This window comes from Ascaphus truei, chromosome 2, assembly GCF_040206685.1.
Source record: "Ascaphus truei isolate aAscTru1 chromosome 2, aAscTru1.hap1, whole genome shotgun sequence".
In the NCBI taxonomy this organism is placed as follows: Eukaryota; Metazoa; Chordata; class Amphibia; order Anura; family Ascaphidae; genus Ascaphus; species Ascaphus truei.
The window spans coordinates 194193879-194214220 of NC_134484.1; the positions used below are offsets into that span (position 1 = coordinate 194193879).

The window sequence follows — 20342 nt, forward strand, 5'->3', positions numbered from 1 at the left end:
TTATTAACACACAAATACATACATTCTTCCTTCCTATATAAAATAAACATTATACTGTTATTTGCTATCTTCCAATGTTCTTTAATATAACAGGTATACGTAGACATACATTGACTTAATCTACCTTTTCCTATATATCTATTTGTAAATAGCTGTAATATGTCAATATGGTCTCTGATTATTTCCAATCATTTTGTTCTATAGATTTCATGGAGAAAGATAGATTTGATGTTATAATTTCACAAGGTACACATGCCAGAATTTCTCTAAGAAAGCAGCTATTCATTTTGATGCCAGTAATGATTATATGTAGCCGTTAGTCATTAAATAAAACCAACAATAATACCAACAATAATTACAGGAACCCCGTGGACATAACACAACATGATGATGAGGAAATGTGGGAGAATACCTCTAGTGCTTGCTTTTGGAATTTTTCAATTTCCTGTCTCAAATTTTGTCTTTCTTTCTGCAACTCATTAATCAGCCCCTGTAGCTCCAGGGATCGCTTGTTGCTTGTTTGCAGCTGGTTCTTTAACTCTGTGATAGTTGCACATTTTTCACCATCCACTTCGTCTTTGTTCTTCCTCACTTCCTCATATTCCAGTCTAACATATCGCAGCTCTTCTTCTAATCTCAAGTGCTCTTTGGTCAGGTTTTCTGTGATTGACTGAAGCCGTTCTATCTCTATTTTACACTCATTCAGGCTCTTGTTTCTTTCTTCGACAGTCTTCTGCAAATGTTCATTTCGCCCATGAGCCTGCCTTAAGTTTTCTTGCTCTACGTGCAGCTGTCGCCGTAGACTTTCCACCTCAGTTACAAGTTTACTCAACTCATCAATGCTTCTCTGCTTTTCCCTAAGTTGACCATCTAATGACTCCCTCTGTTGCCTCAAGTCATCTTCATTTTGCTTCTTAACAATAGAAATTTGTTCTATTTGTTGAGTAAGGTGTGTGATCTTTTTCAGTTGTTCGCTGCTGGTTCTTCTCAAGCTTTCTAACTCGTCTTCCAGCCTCTTGTTATTGCCATGTTCATCAGTTGCAATTCTTTTTTGCCGGCTAATCTCCTCATCAAGTTTTTGTTTCTGCATCTGAAATTCTCTCAGGTTGGCTTGAAGTTTAGTAATTTCACTTTCTTTTCCTTGTTTTTCAAGTGATATTTTTTCATAGTCTGCTTTTAGTCTGATTAATTCTTGCTCTTGAATCTTTAACTTGCTTATAGTCTCTGTGGCACTGGTGTTGGATTTCTGCAGCTCAAACTGGGTCCTCTGCAATTTGACATGTTCATCCTCCATTTTTTTTCTTTGGTTTATTTCAACTTCTATGACCTGTTTCAACCGTTCAATCTCCTTGTTACGGTCATGAATAGTTTTGGCAGCGTCCTCCAGTGACTTTTTGTGACTCTGCTCTTCCTCGTTTCTAAGGAGGTTGATTTGCCTCAACTCAATCTCCAACTGCTGTTTTTTCAGAGATATCTCAGAGGTGTACGATTTCTGCTGGTGAGAATCGCCCTCCGTTTTCCTGAGGTTGTTGGTCATTTGCGTTAGTGAGGTTTTAAGTCTATTGACTTCGGTCAACAAGTCCTTCTTTTCTCTTGCTATATTGTCAATCTGTACTTGGAGGCAACTCACGTCATTTTCTTTTTTAGCACTTAGCTCAAGCATGGTGGTCTTTGTGATATTAATTTCTGTCTCGTACTTGTTCCTCAGACTTATAAGCTGTTCATCATAACCGTTTCTTACCTTAGTAAACTCGTTTTCAGATTTTCTCAGACTTGCAGTTTCCTCTTGAAGTTTGTACTTTAACCTCTCAATTTCATTGTTTCTCTCCTGCATTGTCCTGGCGGCTTCTTCCAGTGACACCTTGTATCTTGCAGTGTCTTCTGAGTTAACATGAATGATCTTCTGCAATTCCACTTCTAGATGATGCTTCCTCTGAGATAGTTCGGAACCAGAGGCTTTTTGAAGAAGAGCATCCTCTTCCGCCCTTCTCCGTTGCTCGTTTATCTGCACTATGCTGTCATTCATTCTAGTAATTTCCAGCCTTAGGTCTCTATTTTCCTTAGCAAGTCTTTCCAGCTGTGCTTTGAGTTCGTGTGTGTCCTCTTCCTTCTGAACACTTATCTGCTGAACTGTGGTCTTCATAATGGTTATTTCTGATTCATATGTGTTCCTCAAACTAATCTCATCATTATACTGCTTCCTTACCTTTGACAGCTCACTTTCACACTCCCGCTTCCGCTGGCTCTCGTCCTGAAGAAGACCCTTCAGTCTTTCTGCCTCATACTCCTTCTCCTTGATTATCTTGTCAGTCTCTATTTTTTGCCGGTTAATGCTGTCCATATCACTCTGCCTCTTTTTCTGAATTTGGTCAAAGTCATTCTTCTGTAGCTCACACCGGTCCTCTACTGCCTTTCTCCTCCTTTTCTCATCATCAATCTCATAGGTCAGCCTTGTTATCTTTTCGTTAAGCTCGGTTATCTGACTGTAGCATTTCTCCATGTTCTGCTTGGAAGCATTTCCATCCATTTCCGATTTCCTCCTCGATTCCTCCAGCATGAGGAGTTTTGATTTATATTCAGAGCATTCTATCTGATACTTCTGCAGATTTTGATCCAAGAATTTATTTTTGTGGGAATTGTCGGAGTTTGCATCTCTGGAAAGCCGTAGCTCCTCTTCCAGAAGGTCAATTTTAGTGTTTTTCATCTGGGGACAAAAGAAAAGAAAAGTTGAAAGTAGGTTAGGTTTATATTTGATTATTAGATTACTGCCCTGTGGGAACTTCAATGTAGTAATATTAGAAGTTCAATGGAACTTCAATTGTAGTAATATTATTAGTGCCGAGTAGAGATGGGCAAAAATTATTCAACCTGCAGATTTTCTGCACTTGTTATATCCAAATCTTACCAGATATTTTCTGAAATTCATAATCAGATTTAATCTTAACTCTGAGTCAGGATTTTTACAAATCCAAATACGTTTGCGGATGATAGAGGGTGCCTTAGGTTTGTCAATGTAGGTCTTATGGAGATCCTTTTAGGATATGTGGGGTGGGAGACATTTAAATATACTTTGCATATCTTCCCAGGTATCTACAGTGTGCTCTTTGAGCATGTGTCTCTCCATACTGTATGTTATTTGGGGGGAGGTTTGAGGGGATATATATAGCGGGTGAAAGGAACTTGCAAATCCACAGCAGATTCACATTTTTTGCCCATCTCTAGTTCTGAGGGAACACTAAATAGTGCATGTACCTGCAAAACCAATTATGATAGAACAGCTATTAGTAGATAAGGAGAAGCAGGATTGTGCTGGGTATTTTAATACAATCATAAAAATATGCAACAACATGCTCTCAGCATTAGATTCTCCATTTCAGATCTTAATAGAATTGAAAGTATCCTTAATATTCCATATAAAATGCCTTAAAAATGTAATTTCATAGTAGGTTCAAAGGCACACACAGGAAACTTTAAAGCTGCAGTTCAAGCAATATCCTACGTGTGTGTTTTGTTTTTTGTTTTTTAATCAGTTCTGCACTATGAGAAAATACTTGTAGCACTTAAAAAAAATATATATAAACAATTTTAAAGAAATGTTTAATGTATTCTAATGTAATGAGCATTTTTGCTCCTCTAGCAACCATTTACAAGTCACACCCCCTTCCTCTTCTGATTAGCATCACCTTTTTGAGCCCTGCCCTCTAGCAGTGAACCAATTGAATCTAGTGCATGCCTGGTCACATGATCTTCCTCACAGAACTTTGGCTGTCAGTGCAGCAGAAGATTACCCAAGATGCATTTAGTGAACCCCCAGCCGAATCTTCAGCAATCGATTACAGGAGAACAGATCAATCAGCAACTTAGCTAATCACTTCTCAGTGTGTAGATTGTAGTGAAGCACATTTTTTTTTTTTTTTTTAAACCACCGCTTGAACTGCAGCTTTAAGGCACAATGTTTTGTGGTTTTTTAAACTCGGTTTCGTTGTACACATTTTCAATAAAACACTATAATTTGCCCTTCAGGTTTCTGGAAACGTCTTTGCACCTACACTGCATCCGACCTGCGCCTTCGTATCCCTGCACACCTTTATAGTGTAGATTTTTGCATGCCTCTCATCTTGCACTTGTAACAATATTGCCTGGTGCATTCTAATGAAGCCATATTGTACAAGAGCGTCACTTGTTTTTCACCGACCTAAGTACATCAATTTACCCATTTGGCTCTTGAGATGAGGACAGTGTGGCAAATACACAAAATGTTAAATAAAGGAATAAAACGTTAAAATCAGTTAATCTGCCGTTGCCATTTTGAAATCACGAGTGTGAAAGTTATTAGTAAGCTCTTGTTTATAGACACAGGATAAATGGTTCATTACCTTCAGGTCTTCCATGTTCTTTGACATTTCATGTAGGAGTCTGTAGTAATCGGTACCTTTGGTAAGAAGTTCTATGTAACGAGTTTGAATCTCTGCAGACTGGGGGGAAGGGGGAGAGAAAAAACGACATGATTACCACATTGGAAGCCATTTTATTTTCTCTTTTTTAACCCTTGGCCTGCTGAAGGCATTTGTACCAATGTGCTGAAGACATTGAGTTTTTGGTGCTAGAAATGTTCAAACCACAATAATAATAATAATAATATGCCTAATATAGACCTAGCTCAATCATGTTATTTTTTTAGCAGAACCCGTAGATTATAAATCGACCCATGGTTTAATGTTATTTTCTCACATGTTGCAGACCATATACCCAACAAGTCAAGGAAAACCAAGCCTGTGTGTCTGACTCAAGAGTTAGGCCTTGCCCCCGCTGCCTGCTACAGAGAGCCCTCCCCGCAATGGCGGAATAGAATTGAGAGCAGGAACTCGCGTCGAGCGGCTAGGCACGCCCCCCGGCGGTTCAGCCAATGAGGGCGAACCTGCCAGGTGACATCATGGCCGCGCCCCCGTCACTCCTCCGCATGCCCCCCCCCCGGTCTCTGCTCCTGCAGTGAGCTGCAGACCGGGGAATCGCCGGAACGCGCAGCCAAAAGCGCGGGCGCGCATTACAGCGCCGTGACCGGGGCCTTAGCCTTAGACTGTAACAGCTATGGTTTGGGAATTCACCAAAAGGTGGCCAAAATAGTCAATACTGCAACTTGCAATGAAATCAAGAATTTATAGGGATAGATTGGGCAATTTGAGATGCATGATTTCCATTAAATATATAAATATGTGAGAAGATTATTAAATGCCATTGGGCGGTATGTATAAAAATAATAGTCAGTTTATCATTGGACTTTTCTTCAGTTTCATTCATTCGTGTTAATGGACACTCATCATTAACTTTTATTTGTGGATAACATGGCCCTGTGATTTCAGTTTCTCTATACAAATGTAAAATGTAGATCGGAAGCAGTAATTTGGTAGAGAGGGCACAGATATACTGTATCTTAAATCAGCAGTGTGATGGTGCTAAGGGTACAAAGAACGGACACTTAAATCGTAGAGTGCCAATGTCTTTCATGTTTAAAATTCACATTCAACATGCTTTATAAAGAAGAGATTTATTTTTGTGTTTAGAGCAGGGGTGGGCAGCTCAAGTCTTCAATGGACTGAGCCACCTGTGAGTGATATCCTGAAACCTGACCTGTTGGTCCAGAGTATAAATATTGTGTACACCTTTATAAAAAAATGAAGTACAAAGACTTTTTTTTGCCGCCTCGTTTAACTGGTTTACGAGTTCTTGAAACCACGCACGGTGCTACTACTTGGTCTAGGACACTTTGAGCACTGACCTTCATGTGATCATTTAAAGCATCCGACATGTGTCATTCAAATGTTCTACTCAAAAGCAAAGCATACCAACAATGAACAGAAACTAAAACAAGAATGATTTGATGCATTTACCTCTTGCATTATGATTCCTGAAGGGGACTGGACCATGGTCCTTTTTATGGGTATGTTGAGAAGAGTTTCCAGTCCTGAGCTGTAAGAAGCTAATTGGAGCTCATAATCCTGAAAGGCAACAATTAAACACATCAATATCAAAGTGTATTAGTACAAGTACCGCTATCAGAACATCAAGTCTCCCCTGGTTGTATTTCTTAATTTATAAATGGGTTATCATTGTGACATGGCATACAATGGGCAGAATAAATGGACACAAGAAAACCACATCCATCTACTAACCCATTTTTCCCCCCCAATGTGCACCTTAAGCACCAAAAATGTTTTTTAATCTGGTATATTGACACAAACGTGTTATGCCCACAAAACACACACATGTAAAAAAAAATGTATGTATGTGCAGAAACAGTGTGAAAATCATACACCGTGTGTGGCATAAATCCTACAAAGTCTGTTTCTATGGTTAGTGCAGAATTAGAAGTGCTTTGAGTTGCTATGTAACAACATTTTATTGTGTCTAAGCGCAGATGTTTCATTGTGTATTTTGCCAGTATGGCTATTATTAGAAGATTATTATTAAAGAAATGATGGTGAACCTAAAAGGCACAGAAAATTCTAGGGACAAGTACAAAGCCACATAACGACCTTCATACCACACAAATTGTATCAAGGTTTGTACAAATTTTTAGTGCTACAATTTTGACACAAAGTTTATTCCCCAAAACCCGCGTTAGTATATGGGTCCTATTCTTTCGCAGCTGCCCTGTTTGCCAGTAGTGAACAGGTTGATAGAAACTTTACCTTGATGGATGAAGAACATTGGTCTGCAGTCTTGATCACCTCTTCTACTTTGTCTCTTTTACCATGAATTTCTACATTCAAGTTCTGGATACGAAGGAAAAGAAAATAGGCATATTTGATATTTTCCACAGGAATGAAAACACACACACACACACACACACACACACACACACACACACACACACACACACACACACACACACACACACACACACACACACACACACACACACACACACACACACACTTTCAGATAGAACACTTTAAAGGTGGCATTTCATGACAATCAGCAGGCTAAGCCTAATGGGATTTACATTTTCCCCCCTCCGTACTGGGGTTTTCTGCCCTGTAACCCAAAGTGATACCAAGTGAAAGGGGGATCAATGCTCAAGGTGACATTCTCTCTATTGGTATTATTAGGAGATTGTGGAGAATTAGGTGGAGCAGTAGCTGTAGACACCCGATAATGTTTCTTGGGTCGGATTGTTCAGTGCTACTTTAACATGACGTCATGATCTGTAGAAGGGATTCCAGGCACTTTGTACACACGTACCTTTTGCTCGTTTAAATATCTTGCAACGGTGCTGGAATCTGTCAGCTTGGCTGATTCGATGATGTCTTGCTTGTGCTTGGTGTCGCTGATCCACTTTCTCAGAGACTCGGAGATAGCTCTATAACTCTTCAGCTGCTTGCCTTGCTTCTCCAATTCCCATGACCTGAAAAGAAGGAAAAACAAATACAGCTCATTCTTTTGCTAGATCCATCAAAGCCATTGTTAGTGTGTAAATTAGTGAGCACCATCTTCTTTCCTTTTAAGAGCTTTTCCATTATCATGCTCACTAAACTGTTAACTTTTTTTTTTTTTTACATTTATTGCCACACTAAGCTTTTAAACTCAGTGTTGTAATGTTATTTACACACCGCCAACAGTGTACGCAGGGCTTTACAAAATGACAATGCAAGGTAAATAAAGTGCAAACAATGAGGAGACAAGCAACAGGTAAATGGCAACATGAGGCAAAAGGGAAATCCTGCCCCAAAGAGCTAACCATCTAAGTGGTATGTTGGGAGGCTTACACACACATATGATGCCTTATAATATATCAAATACATTCAGTTTGCCTTTGAATTGAAGTGCTGACTACAGACCAGAGCAGCTTTACTAACATGGCTGTTGTGTAATACGGAGAATCATGCACTTAGGCATTACTTCATTTTTTCCCCTCTGCTATGAAAATTACATTCATTCACAATGCCAATTGTTGTGATTGACTGGAGCTGAAGAAAACCTAGCTATTATCAATTCATTTTTATTCTGCACAAGTCATCCTAATGGGTAAATCATGTTAAATTAGCATTCACAAGCCATGGCGTTACCTGTCGTCAATTTCCTTTTCTATCCTTTGCCAGCGGTCTGTCAGCTGATGGGCTTTGTCATAGAACTTGGAGATGTCCACTTCACCGTAGGGATACGACTGGGTGACATGCTCATTGATTTGGGATGTGTTATTGAGCTCAGTCTCCATGGTTTTCAGCAGGGATTTCTTCTGATCCAACTCCATCCTCATTTTCTAGACGTTCAAACAGGGTTAAAAGAAAATAGTTAACAAACATCAATTTTGTTGGACACCTCTGCAGTGTCCCTTGGAAATGCATGCTGGGCAGGTGTACTCCTACAGAAACATCTAATGCTCTGCTGGCCCACAAATGATAAGCTAAGTGCGGCTTTTTTTGAACAATGCGACTTGGCTAGACAGGGTATGAAGAAGGAAGTGGAAATAAGAGACACCATGAAAAAGGACAAGGGTGAGCAAGAGGAGTGTTATAAAACACGACTTGTGGTCACAGAACCAGGGCTGCACCCCTTCATTAAGGCTGGCCAATAGACTTCCTTAGTGTGTTAAGATAGATGGCACTATGAAAAGAATAGCCTACAAGTTACAGGGATGAGGCCCCTCAAAAGTCCTCACACAACACCATTTGTAATGTCGCGGGTGAGTTCTTCCTTTCAGATTTCATTGATGGTACTGTTGGCTTTGTTACTGCTACTATATATTTCAGTAAATCCATATGTATCTATGCATTTACTTTTTCTTTTATAGCACTGGACAAATTCGTGTTGTGTGCTTACTTTCAGGGTGAGTCTGTAAGCTTCAACTTTTGCCGGGTCCAGAGAAATTGTTTCTTCCTCTGTCAGCCTGGCTTCATAAACCTTGATCACGTCTTCTGCTTGAAGGATACTCTGGAGGAGAAGCCTCAGTGATTGAAGTCTGGAGTTAGAAAATGAAAGCAGTCATTATAGAAAAATGTAAAGCAAGACTTCCTACATCCTGCAGTATTCTCAATGTATTATGAGAGACAACACTCTCTGCACATTTATACCTTATCGACACATTTAGTATTTGTTCATGCTGAAACTTAAGGTGTACAGGTAAAATGGCTTTTCAACCCTGTATGTCTATTGAATGCATTACCATGCTCCAAAAAACCCCACAACATATTCGCCTATGGCTATTTACTTACAGTAATAGGCATTTCATTTTTAAAAAGTGGTTCTGGTTCAAGAATGTTCAATCACGATACAATGTTTTGAGTATGTTAGTACAGATTATGAAAATCCCTGATCAATAAACTGAATCTTGACTAGTTTCCAATATTATCAGAACTGCATTGCAGCCTCAACTGGGAGCATGGGAGCACGGAAACACCATTCTAAATAGGCATTCAACATATACATATATCAATGGGCACAAGATGTAAGGCTACCACTGTTAAAGAAGTTTGATAAATATTCAGGTACAGTGAAAAAAGATGAACTATTTTAACATGATTAACATTAAACATCATGGTCATCCTTAAACATGAGCATGACAATATGTGGATCTGCTTTAAAGGTGCTCACTTTAACAATGCACAAAATGGACATTTTCTTTTGCCAAAACAGTTTAAGTGAGCCATGTTGTACTTTTGACCATCGTTGTTCCCTTATTCTGTCTTACTCTTGCACCTCTGAAGTCCCGAGTGAATCCCAACTCTTGCATCTGTTATGTTATTAGACATGTAGGTACATCTCCCATACCTTTCCAGGTGGTCAGTGGAGTAACCGTTAACATTTTCCATTTTCTTGAAGAGCACATTGAGCTCTGACTGCAAGTACGAAGAATTTTCTGTGCCTTTTAGGTTCACCATCATTTCTTTAATCTTGCTGAGCTGTGACGCCATTCCTTGCCTCTCTCCTTTTATACTCTATGCAAAACAAGTCAAGAAACACACACTTAGACATAGGCAGGAGGAACATCTGCACAGCGTGTGATTTCAATGGCTTCCTTTGTGGAATATGTTAGATAATAGTAGAATATGTATAACCCCTAGCTTCTGCAGTGGAAGCACTGTATGCTAGGAGATGAGGAAAAGCCAGGTTGCAGACCTGTCTCAGATGTAAATGTGCTCATATGTGATATTATTATTTGCTCTATGCTATACGGTTGAGGGGTAGTCCCTTTTTTTTACCCCCCTCCCCCCATTACTTATTTGATGTGTGGTTGAAACCTACCCCAGATTCACATGGCAAAACCAGTATAACCAACATTGATGAGACCCAAACATCGAAACAGCTGTCTGTCAGTAGGTTTTACAGGCTCTGCAATTCTTTAACCCAGGCTGTGCTGAACAGATGTTTAATGCGGAAGGCATAAGCTTATAGGGAGTGCATGTAAAAATGGATTTGAAGCAAAAAGTGACAGGGTGCTCATTTGCATGTAATTTCCCAGAATCCCTAGCTGTAGTGGAATTACTGTATGCTAGGCAATCATGGGGAAAAGCAGGGTTGCCGATCTGTCTGAGATGTTAATGTGCTCACAAATGATATTTTTATTTGAGATATATATATATATATATATATATATATATATATATACATACACACACACACACACACACACACACACACACACTATGTTATAGTCTTCAAGAATCAACAACAACATTAAGGGCCTTTTTAAATATTTGCCAAGGCAGCTTTTTTCGAAAAATGGGAAAATTCCCATAGATGTCAAAAGGAATTTTTGACCAAAAACAGGCTGAACTGCTGCCATGGTATATATAGAATTGCCCCCCTAAATCTTACATTAAAGATATTAAAATAGGAAAGAGGACAAGTTCTGTATGTGATTCTTGACATACCTCTAAATCACTAATTCTGTGTGGAAAATCCCTGAAAGTTTCCAGGTCAACATTATAGATATTTCCTCGCACCATCCTCGTCTCATAGCTCTCCATCTGTAAACGGATCTTCTGAAGCTCCAGCAGTAGCCAGCCCTCCTGCTTCTCCCTCTCCCGATCGATCTCTCTGCTGTGGTCCGGTGGCCCAGGTGAGGACTTCACGTTGGTGACGGTTTCCACTAATAACAAGTTAAAAAAAAAATTGTCACTTTGGTGCAAGGGAGTAACGCTATGATGATCTATATTTTGTAGTGCTATAGCAAATTACCAGTTCACTAAGCTTTAAATTAAATTGAAACGTCTGTGTTAGGCTGCGGTCCCAGTAATGTCTGTGACACGCGCGCCCGGCGGGGGGGGGGGGCGTGTCACAGCGCTAACCACGATCTGCGGTCTGTGAGGAGAGGAGAATCTTGCGACGGGAGGGGGCGTGATCGGGGTTTTGCGGGGGCGTGGCCATTACGTCACGCGGCTGGTTCGCCCTCATTGGGTGAACCGCCGGTGGGGGCGTGGCCACGCCTCCGTCGCTAGGAGCAAACTCAATTTTAATGAGTTGTGAAAAACCCTGCCGCACGGCGCAGATGCACCTTCTGCGTGACGGTGCGTAGTGGGCCCAGCCCCATTGAGGGGCGGTGCTTACACGCACAGTGCACGCCGCGCCGTGCGCACAGGATGTACTGGGACCGCAGCCTAACACTTTTAATATGGAAAATAAATGGTCATAAAGAGACCAGTAGCTGAAAGACAAACCCAAATGAGTTTGCGACTGCAAAATGTGCCACAAGTAGAGTTTCAGGTGAGGGAAAACATGACAGAAATATTTAGCCTTTTTGACACTGAACAGTGCACATAATCAGCATACCTTTGATTTGTGGAGGTGGTCTCTGAGGTGGGTGTGTAGTTTGCTCAACGATTATGCCGGATTTGCTTGGGATCTGCACCACCAACGTTTGGTAGTGCTTCTGAGCTTCAGAGAAGTGGGACTGCATTTTCCGTTTATCTTCATCGCCAAACATTTTCGAGCCTTGACTGTTCCTCAAGAACTCCTGGTAATGCATTTCGAGGTCCGTAACTACCTGTTGGTAGTCTTCGTGGCGCATGGTCTTCAGCTGGAAAAAAATAATGTAAATGACTTCAGTACATAACCCTGCAAAATGGCCATTTTCATAGAGACCAGGAGTTTACACGTTCATGAACATACAGGCACTATAAAAATGTAAAAGGAAAGGCAGCTGGTAGGATATCTCAATGTAAAAAGAAAATCCAAAAGGGATTATGTATATCTCAGTACCTTTGCAAGTGTCATCGCCCTAATCTTCTCAATGTCGCGCATGCAGTAGTGCCAGGACACCAAACTTTTCATGTTGATGTACAGCTGGCTCCATAGGGCCAAAATAGCCTCATAGTACAGTTCAATACTGAAAAAAAAAATGCATTAAAAAAAAATATAGTTAAAATTGCAAATCTGTCAAATGATTTACAGTTGTAGGGACAGGTTATTGCATAGCACGCTGGTTGTACTGCAGCTGTCTATTCTCTTTGATATTTGCACAATGGTAGTAGAGGGAAGTTGTTACTCGGTGGCACTACTATTTTATGCACAGACCTTAATTTCCACTAAAGAAGATTTTATTTAACAGCACCAAAACACTATGCTTTTTTATAGCAAAAATATACCACTAACATTTTAAAAAACGATGTCAAACTAATCTCGCCCCATTATGTAAAAGGATTGTATTATCTTGCAATCCAGTGAGGTTTCTTTTTGAACGGCACTTCAATTACTAAATGAGAATTCTCCAGTATAGTAATGGTTGAAATTCGGCATGGCTGTTGCACAGCAAAATGCTCTTAACCAGAGTTGGCATCTTCAGTCCTCAAGTGCTACCAGCAGGTCAGGTTTTAAGGATATCCCTGCTTCGGCACAGGTGGGTCAGTCAATGACTGAGCCACCAGTGCTGAAGCCTTGATACCCAAGTACTTGAGTACTGGAGTTGGCCACCCCTGCTCTAAATCCACATGTGTAGACTTGATGCTGATCTACTGTGCACTCTGACCGCTTAACAGATTGTGGGTAGAGGAATGTAATGCAGTGTAGATGCTGGGAACGTACTTGGAAGATAGCTCCACTGCTCCCGGATTTGGGGGTGGAATGATCAAGCTGACAGAAGGTACCACCATGTCCAATCCCCCCGGTCCAGTCACATTCCATTTGCTGCGCTGCGAGTTGTTCTTCAGAATACATTCATCTCCTTTGTGTATTATTTTCTATATAAGCAAAAACATAAATATGAGCTGTTAAGAGACCCGGAAATCCAGCCATAATCGTATTTTTTTTTAATGTTTTGGCAAGAAATGCCAGTCAGTAAAAAGAAGAGAAAATTACCAACTGAACAGTACCATGTGTAACAACATAAAAAGCTTATCACTATCTATAGAGTCGTCAATACTGGCTCATCTGTCGATTTGTACGATTATACTTTCTCGCCATTCAAGGGTTTTATTCATTAAACTGCATCAGTGCTCATTAACACCCATTGAAAATGCCCATCAACATGCACTACCAGTTCTGTTTGACCTTCCTGTTTAGACAATAAGTCAAATAAAACACTACGATCGCTATATTACGGTGGCTTATTTACCACTGAATACCGGATGGGTTTGAAAGGAAAAGGACTATTTTCCTATTTCTTCAATCAAAATTAGTTATCTTAGAAAAAAATGCAGCGTGTGACAATAACACAAAATATATTTCTGCACAGTCCCCAGGGTTATCCCATACATTCTTGTAGATGAGCAATAACTTGATGATAAAGGAAGTTTAATTATTTTTGCAACTCTGTCAAAAATAAATCAATGCTAGCAAAAACAATGGTGAGTTTTCTATGATTTAGAAATGTAAGAAGCAATGCTGATCTAGATAGTCATTCCTTATGTGAATCATCTTCCTTTTAATGGACCACAGTGCACATTAAGCATTGTACCTGGTCCTGCTTGTAATCACACAGAGCTTTAAGGACGATAGGCTTGTCTCTCCTGTGGTCTGGGTTACGTGGCTTCAGCTGCACTATTTTCTTGGATTTATTCACCAGGTTTTGTACCTGCCTTTTATATTCATTAATTGTGTCTCGTTCTTTCTGCAAACAAAAAAGGATTGCAATCAGGAAAAGGAGCACGACCATAACATTATTTTACAGCACGCTAGATACATGATGAATACAAATGGATGCACTTCTAACATTAGTAGTGGACAAGCAAGATACATGAAGTGGGCTCCATGTTACTGGTGGTGTCCAATAATTTCCCAGGCCATTGTTGCAAATAACCACGATCATCTATGATCTCTTAAAAACACCAATTCCCCAGCCTCTTTGCTGCCACCCCCTCCTCCTGAACCGCAGCGGGGACGTCACCAACATGATGTCGCACCATGTTGCATTGCCATGGTAACAAAACAATTACAATATTTTGGGAATCAAAGCGTCCCCAAGGACTTCTCTTTCCCCAGTTCGGGTAATATATAAAAAAAAATGCATCAGAAATGAGGATTGCTGCTCTAATCAGTACTCAAATTATTATTCTGAGACCCTCCCATGACTTCGACTGTAAGCTCTTCCGGGCAGGGACATTTTCCTATTGTTACTTTTAGGTCTAAAGCGCTTATTCCCATTATGTATTCTAGCATTATGTCATATGTATTACTGCATGAAGCGCTATGTCCATGGCTGGCGCTATATAAATAAAGATATAGATGCATATTAAGGAAACTAGCATCCTGCTCTAGCAGAGCCCTCATTCAAAAAAGTACATCAATATGTGTCCAGGAAAAATTAAACAGGTGACAGAGGTGACTGCTGCTTTGATCTGATTGTACGGAGATGCGGTAGTGTGTGTGTAATTTGTGAGATCCCATTAGAATATTACGTCCAGGTCTTTAATCATGTCCTGAACGCGTTGCAGTGACATGGTTTTATCACAAGGGTACTTCTTTCCGATGGTGTCCTGAATGTTCATCAGGTATTTTTCTGTGGTCTGCGCCTCTTCAAAAAACTAAACCAGAATGAAAGAAGTTACAATTAGGGGACCTCAAGAATTGATAAAAGTACTTTACCTGTCAATTGTGATGCTGTACAAGCCCCATCAATCTGAAATTAAGAAGCTACTCAAAGTACAAGAGGAAAGTAGGCCAAAAGAGCATTGTACTTTCTCACGGCTCCAATTAATGGCAGCTCAAATTTTGCATAATACGTTATTTTGACTATTTCAAGAAGTTCTAAAAAGTCAACACTGGAAAATCTTATTCTCTGGGGTTGGAGGAATAATGGTACATTATCATAATAACCGATGTCAAATGTAATTGTTTTTGTAGTGTACATCAATAATGTGTTATAGGGCAACTGTCCATCTACTTGAATACGTGAAAAACAAAAAAAAAGGTGGAAATGAACCCTGATCCCTTAAACACCGATAGGTAAAGCAGTACAACCAAAATGTAAACTCATTAAAATGTTTTCAACGGTCGCAGAAGAATTCACAGTACTTGAACAACATTTTTAGTGAGCCTCGCACTGGGAATTTTTGTTTGCTATGGGAAATAATGTAGAATATATTAGTCTTTTCTGTTTATATTTTATTAATGCCACTGAAGGGCGCTTGGAAAAGATTACTTTTGTTTTCCTGGACAGGCTAAAAAAAACATTTGTAGAGGGGTAGTGCTATGCAATTTACGGGTGTGACAATTTAAGGCTTACATTTTAAAACCAGGTAAACAACTCACTTGAAAGTATGCAGCGTTTTCTTTCAGGTGAACGTCAATGCATTTGGTGATCTGAAGAATCCAGCTCCACTGAGTCTGCAGAGTATCCATGTAAGCCTGGAGAAATGAAAAAAGTGTTACTGCACTGCTGGGTCCAAAACATAACTCACTTTCTCACCTTAAAGCAGCAAAACATGCGAGAACTTATTATTATTATTATTGATTATTTATTATTATTATTAATAAATCAATTCTGTAGTATTAGATAAGTGGCTTTTTATTTTATTCAACTATTAATGCAATTTTAATGAGTTTTAAAGCATCCCTTGATTTCTAGAACAACCTTTAGCCAACCTCCCAAGCAGTGCAAGATCTTTGCAACACTTTCCTGTTTGTGATCATTTGTTGCCAATATTACCAGCAGTTTGAGCTATAGACTGTAAGAATAGATAATGTTACCTTAGTAATATAAGGATACAGTGTAGCTGCTGAGTTACACTGATTGAAGGATTGATTGAAACAGAAAGGCGGCCATTATGTTAGGCACACAATCAGCATTTTTACAGATTTATAACAAAAGCACCAAATGATTGCCAGCTTAGGTAAGGGAGTAGAATTGTACATGGTCACATGCCTTACATATAGAAATAAGAAAATAAAAAAGAGGGTAGCATTGCTGCTTTAACCTTCATACAATTATATTTAGCTTGTCAGTAAATTTGCACTCAGAGAAAAGGCCCATCTTTCAATAGCAAGTGAACCTCAGATATTTGCAACCCCACAAACTCAGAGCTGGCAAATCAATAGTTATTAAATACGAACACAGTTTTGTGTATCAAACCATGTCATGTCTCCACCTTCTTAAGGCCGCATTTATATTGCCGGCGACGCGACTGACGTCACCCGTCATGACGTCACCAGTCGCCGTCGCGAAAGTTGCACTTTAGTTTTAAGTGACGTCGCTGGCGACAAGGCCTGTGACGTCACCAAGGAGCAGGGCAGCGCTCTCTGATTGGTTTAGAGACGGTCACATGTGGCGACTGTCTCTAAAAATATCAAAATTAAATTTTACTATAAGCCCACGCGACGGGTTCAATTGATTTGTTTTGGAGCGACGTCGCGTCGCCATTGCACCATAAGCGCAGCCTTAGCTTATGCAGGAGTCATAAAATAATGCATGGTAGCGATTATTCAATAATATTGACCAGTTCATCCATTTGATTGTATTGTTTGAGAACATGTGTCACGTTAGCTATAACCGCTACATCTTTACAGAATTACTCTTAAATATTCAATTCCCACAATACAAATGCAATGTGCTGCCGTCACAACCAACAACACCCAAAGGTTTGAATGAACAAAAGTCCCCTATTTAGGGTTTATGTTTCAAATGTTTAGTTTTAAAGAAAAGTGTTTGTTTGTTTTTTTCGATTTTCATGAAGCACAAATATAACATTTATTTGTGCACATAAACTATGTAATAAGCCTTTACGACCAATGCCTGTTAAGGACTAAATAGTGCTGTATACCATTTTTATATTATTCCCATAGTATATTAGAGTCCCACTTTCATTTGTGGCAGCTTACCTCAATCTTGTCAGCTGCAGGGTGCTGGTTAAGAATCAGCTGGTCACTCTCCTGCTTAACCTTGTTAAGTTCCTTTTCCTTAACCTCCAACTGGCTCATGAGTTTCTAGAAACAAAAGACACGCAGAATAAAGACTCTGTGGATAAGGAATATCCCACCAGCAGACTTCCACATCTCACGTGAGATCTCTAACCATCACTACATAAAAAGGAGACATTTATTTTAAGCTTACAAAATATCCATCAGCATTTCAGACATGGCAGCCGTCTCTATAATACAGGTACGAGTGCAACCCCCTGAGGGTGGAAACGCAAAGTCAAATGGAAAAAGCTAGTCACAGTGGCCATTAGGGATTGACAATATACAGGTCTGCAAAGGTAAATGAAAGTCAAACACTGTAAAATATAACATCAATTAAAACTGGAGAGAAGAAGGGGGTACGGTGCGCGCTAAGCCTGGACTCTCCCAAACAATGTTGTTTAACCCCAAAGATAAGCTTTGCACTTAGAACTATCATGGATTGAGTTTTTTTTCCTCTACCCCTCCTGCCTTTGCTCCCAACTGGGACTATGAGCCTGTGGGTTCCTGAACTCTCTCAGGTTTTTATTCCTCGTGGGGATGGGTGCATTTGAGGAGGGGATGTATAGATCTGTGGGATCTTTCCTCTTTATCTTATTATTGTAAATTGTCATTTGTGATTTTTATAAAATATTTTTTGCATTCTAATTGATTTTGCTTTTTGTTTTGTCTTCTCTTTTTTCAATTAAAACCGAGGCCTGTACTCAGTATCCTGGCAATACAGCTTCAAATGCCAATGAAGGGAGCTGCGCTACACTCCCCCATAGGAATGATATATTCATAGTATACATGTAGCAGATGTTATTGCAACAGGTAGCGCACTGCATTGTTTTAATGCTGGCGTGTTATTAAAAGCTGAAATCCGTGCATTGTTTTTTGTTTTTGTTTTTTAAACATAGGTTTGAAGCGGGGGGAGCCTGGAGCTGAACATGGTTATTTTCCGCTCTGGGAACATCCTGCTTCCGGAGATACTTCCGTAGGGGTTCACATAATGGCAGATTTATAAATCTCTCTTTCCCTGCGGGCCAATAGGAAGCCGTAATGTGATCAGGTTCCGTTTCCTATTGGCCCGCGTGACTCGGGAGCTTTAAACTTTGTCGAGATACCGGCACCCCCCTTTGGAGATCTATATCTCGGGAATCACGGTGGCCCGAGAGCGGAAATTAATGGGTTTCAGCTCCGGAAACCACCTACTATATTAAAAAAAAAATAATCAAAATTATTTTAAAAGCACATTAATTGCTCCTTTAACAGTAGTGCTATTGAAAATGCTTGGTACTTAGTGTGTTATCGTGTGTTACTGGCGATGTCTGCTACATCTATATATTGAAAAGAGGCCTCTACTGCTGCGGCCAAGTTTATTCGAGCATTTGCCCGTTCTTGGCCGCAGCAGTAGCCTGGCTCGCGCCCGAGGGTGACGGGCGCGCGCCGAAGCAGCGGAAGAGCGCCCTCCGATCGGGGCGCTCTCCCTACCGCTGCCGGGTCCGCCGGGTCCCCCGGAACCCCCTGCCGCCGTCAGGGAGCCCTGGACGCGCGTGCAGGGGGCGCAGGCACCCGAAGACGCGTGACCGTGCATCTATGACGCGCGGCACACCGAGGGGCGGCCACTAGCAAGCCGGGAAATCTCCCGGCTTGCGGTACCGGCCACACTTTAATAAAGTGTGTCGGTAGTGTATGTAAAAATGTATTTGTACAAAATTTAAAAAGGTGCAAAATAGACAAAGTGGCACTCCAGTGCTCTTTTACAATAAATAGAATTTATTGCCACTAATCGACGTTTCGGTCCGCTGGCGAACTTTCATCAAGGTATCTGGGTAGCGGACCGAAACATTGATTAGTGGCAATAAATTCCACTTGTTGTGAAAGAGCACCGAAGCTCCACTTTGTTCAAAGGTCACTAGGTGACCAATAATGGACCCCTGAGCATTGATATAGGCCCCTCTCCAATGTGCTGTGAAGCTGCTTCCCTGTGCCGGGAACAGTTCAAACGGATGGAATAAAAATCTTCCCCAGCACATAGAAGTGGCTTCACAGCAGGAGTGTCTGTAACTTATTTCATGCTGTTCTGTTCCTACACGGCTACCTGCAAGCATGGGGCAAATACTCTACTTCACATGTGTAAAATGTGACTTTACAGACAAAAATACCTTCACAATGTTAAAAGATATCTTTATGGAGGCAGTGCATAGGCGCATAGATGGAGAAAGTTATGTGAGTGGCTGGTGGGGAAACCTTTGATCTTATAATTGTGACTTACAGAGAAATCCTCCTGCTTCTTGGGGATGTCCGTGTTCCTGTCGCTCCAATCATAAACAAGCTCTTCCTCCTCCCTATCATTGATCCACATGATCTCTCTGGATGTGGCCTGGATGATGCCTTGCAGCTGACGCAGTTGATCCATTCTTTCAAAGGATGCTTTCTGCAAATAAGGAATCAATATATCTCTTACTAGAGCAGCATAACATGTGTTACTTATTCATTTCATAAGCAACGCCTCTTACTGGACTAGCATAAACATTATACATAGATATTAATGTACACAAACTCTCAAGAGGTCATGGGTCCTTTTCTCAGATATGAAGAAATTCAACCAATATATATTTTTTCATGTGTACAACTATCTCTTGTAAGGACTAATGTTTTTTTTATATATCGGATAAACAGGTACGTTAGAATGTCAGCTGCATTATTATTGCAAACACAAATGCCTGACGACCAGTTGTAACAGTAGCCTACAACCCCTTCTAAGTAAGTACTGCTTATCTGCCACACATTCTTACAAAATATGCACTATTTAGAACAAGTGGCACTGAATAGAAACATGAAAACATTGAGTTTTTTTTTAAATAATTGCAGACAAGGTGTTTCCCTGCTGTTAATGTCCCGGCTGAATGAAAAGGAGGCTAAAGTGAGGTAATGTCTTCTTCATTGTTCATTATTGCCGATTCCAAAATGGTAACATCATCGGTGAAGCAAATGTGTTATTTCCATACTACTGAGAGGGTGGCCGTGTT

The 20342-nt window shown here is 40.3% G+C and overlaps 1 protein-coding gene across 3 annotated transcripts in view; it reads right to left on the reverse strand.

Moving 5' to 3' along the window:
* Nucleotides 1-20342, reverse strand: part of DSP (desmoplakin) — a 50373-nt gene that overhangs the window by 5233 nt on the left and 24798 nt on the right. For 2 of the 3 annotated variants that reach the window (XM_075585748.1, XM_075585747.1), the window contains exons 7-23: nucleotides 19586-19747; nucleotides 17251-17355; nucleotides 15685-15780; nucleotides 14832-14957; nucleotides 13892-14044; nucleotides 13021-13175; nucleotides 12199-12325; nucleotides 11770-12016; nucleotides 10872-11089; nucleotides 9769-9935; nucleotides 8821-8959; nucleotides 8067-8260; nucleotides 7243-7405; nucleotides 6690-6773; nucleotides 5889-5996; nucleotides 4377-4475; nucleotides 413-2704 (exon numbers count right to left, since the gene is read on the reverse strand). In XM_075585748.1, the coding sequence (XP_075441863.1) occupies nucleotides 413-2704; nucleotides 4377-4475; nucleotides 5889-5996; nucleotides 6690-6773; nucleotides 7243-7405; nucleotides 8067-8260; nucleotides 8821-8959; nucleotides 9769-9935; nucleotides 10872-11089; nucleotides 11770-12016; nucleotides 12199-12325; nucleotides 13021-13175; nucleotides 13892-14044; nucleotides 14832-14957; nucleotides 15685-15780; nucleotides 17251-17355; nucleotides 19586-19747 (4635 nt within the window). The remainder of the gene's footprint in view (nucleotides 1-412; nucleotides 2705-4376; nucleotides 4476-5888; nucleotides 5997-6689; nucleotides 6774-7242; nucleotides 7406-8066; nucleotides 8261-8820; nucleotides 8960-9768; nucleotides 9936-10871; nucleotides 11090-11769; nucleotides 12017-12198; nucleotides 12326-13020; nucleotides 13176-13891; nucleotides 14045-14831; nucleotides 14958-15684; nucleotides 15781-17250; nucleotides 17356-19585; nucleotides 19748-20342) is intronic. The other variant, XM_075585749.1, reaches the window with a different exon arrangement.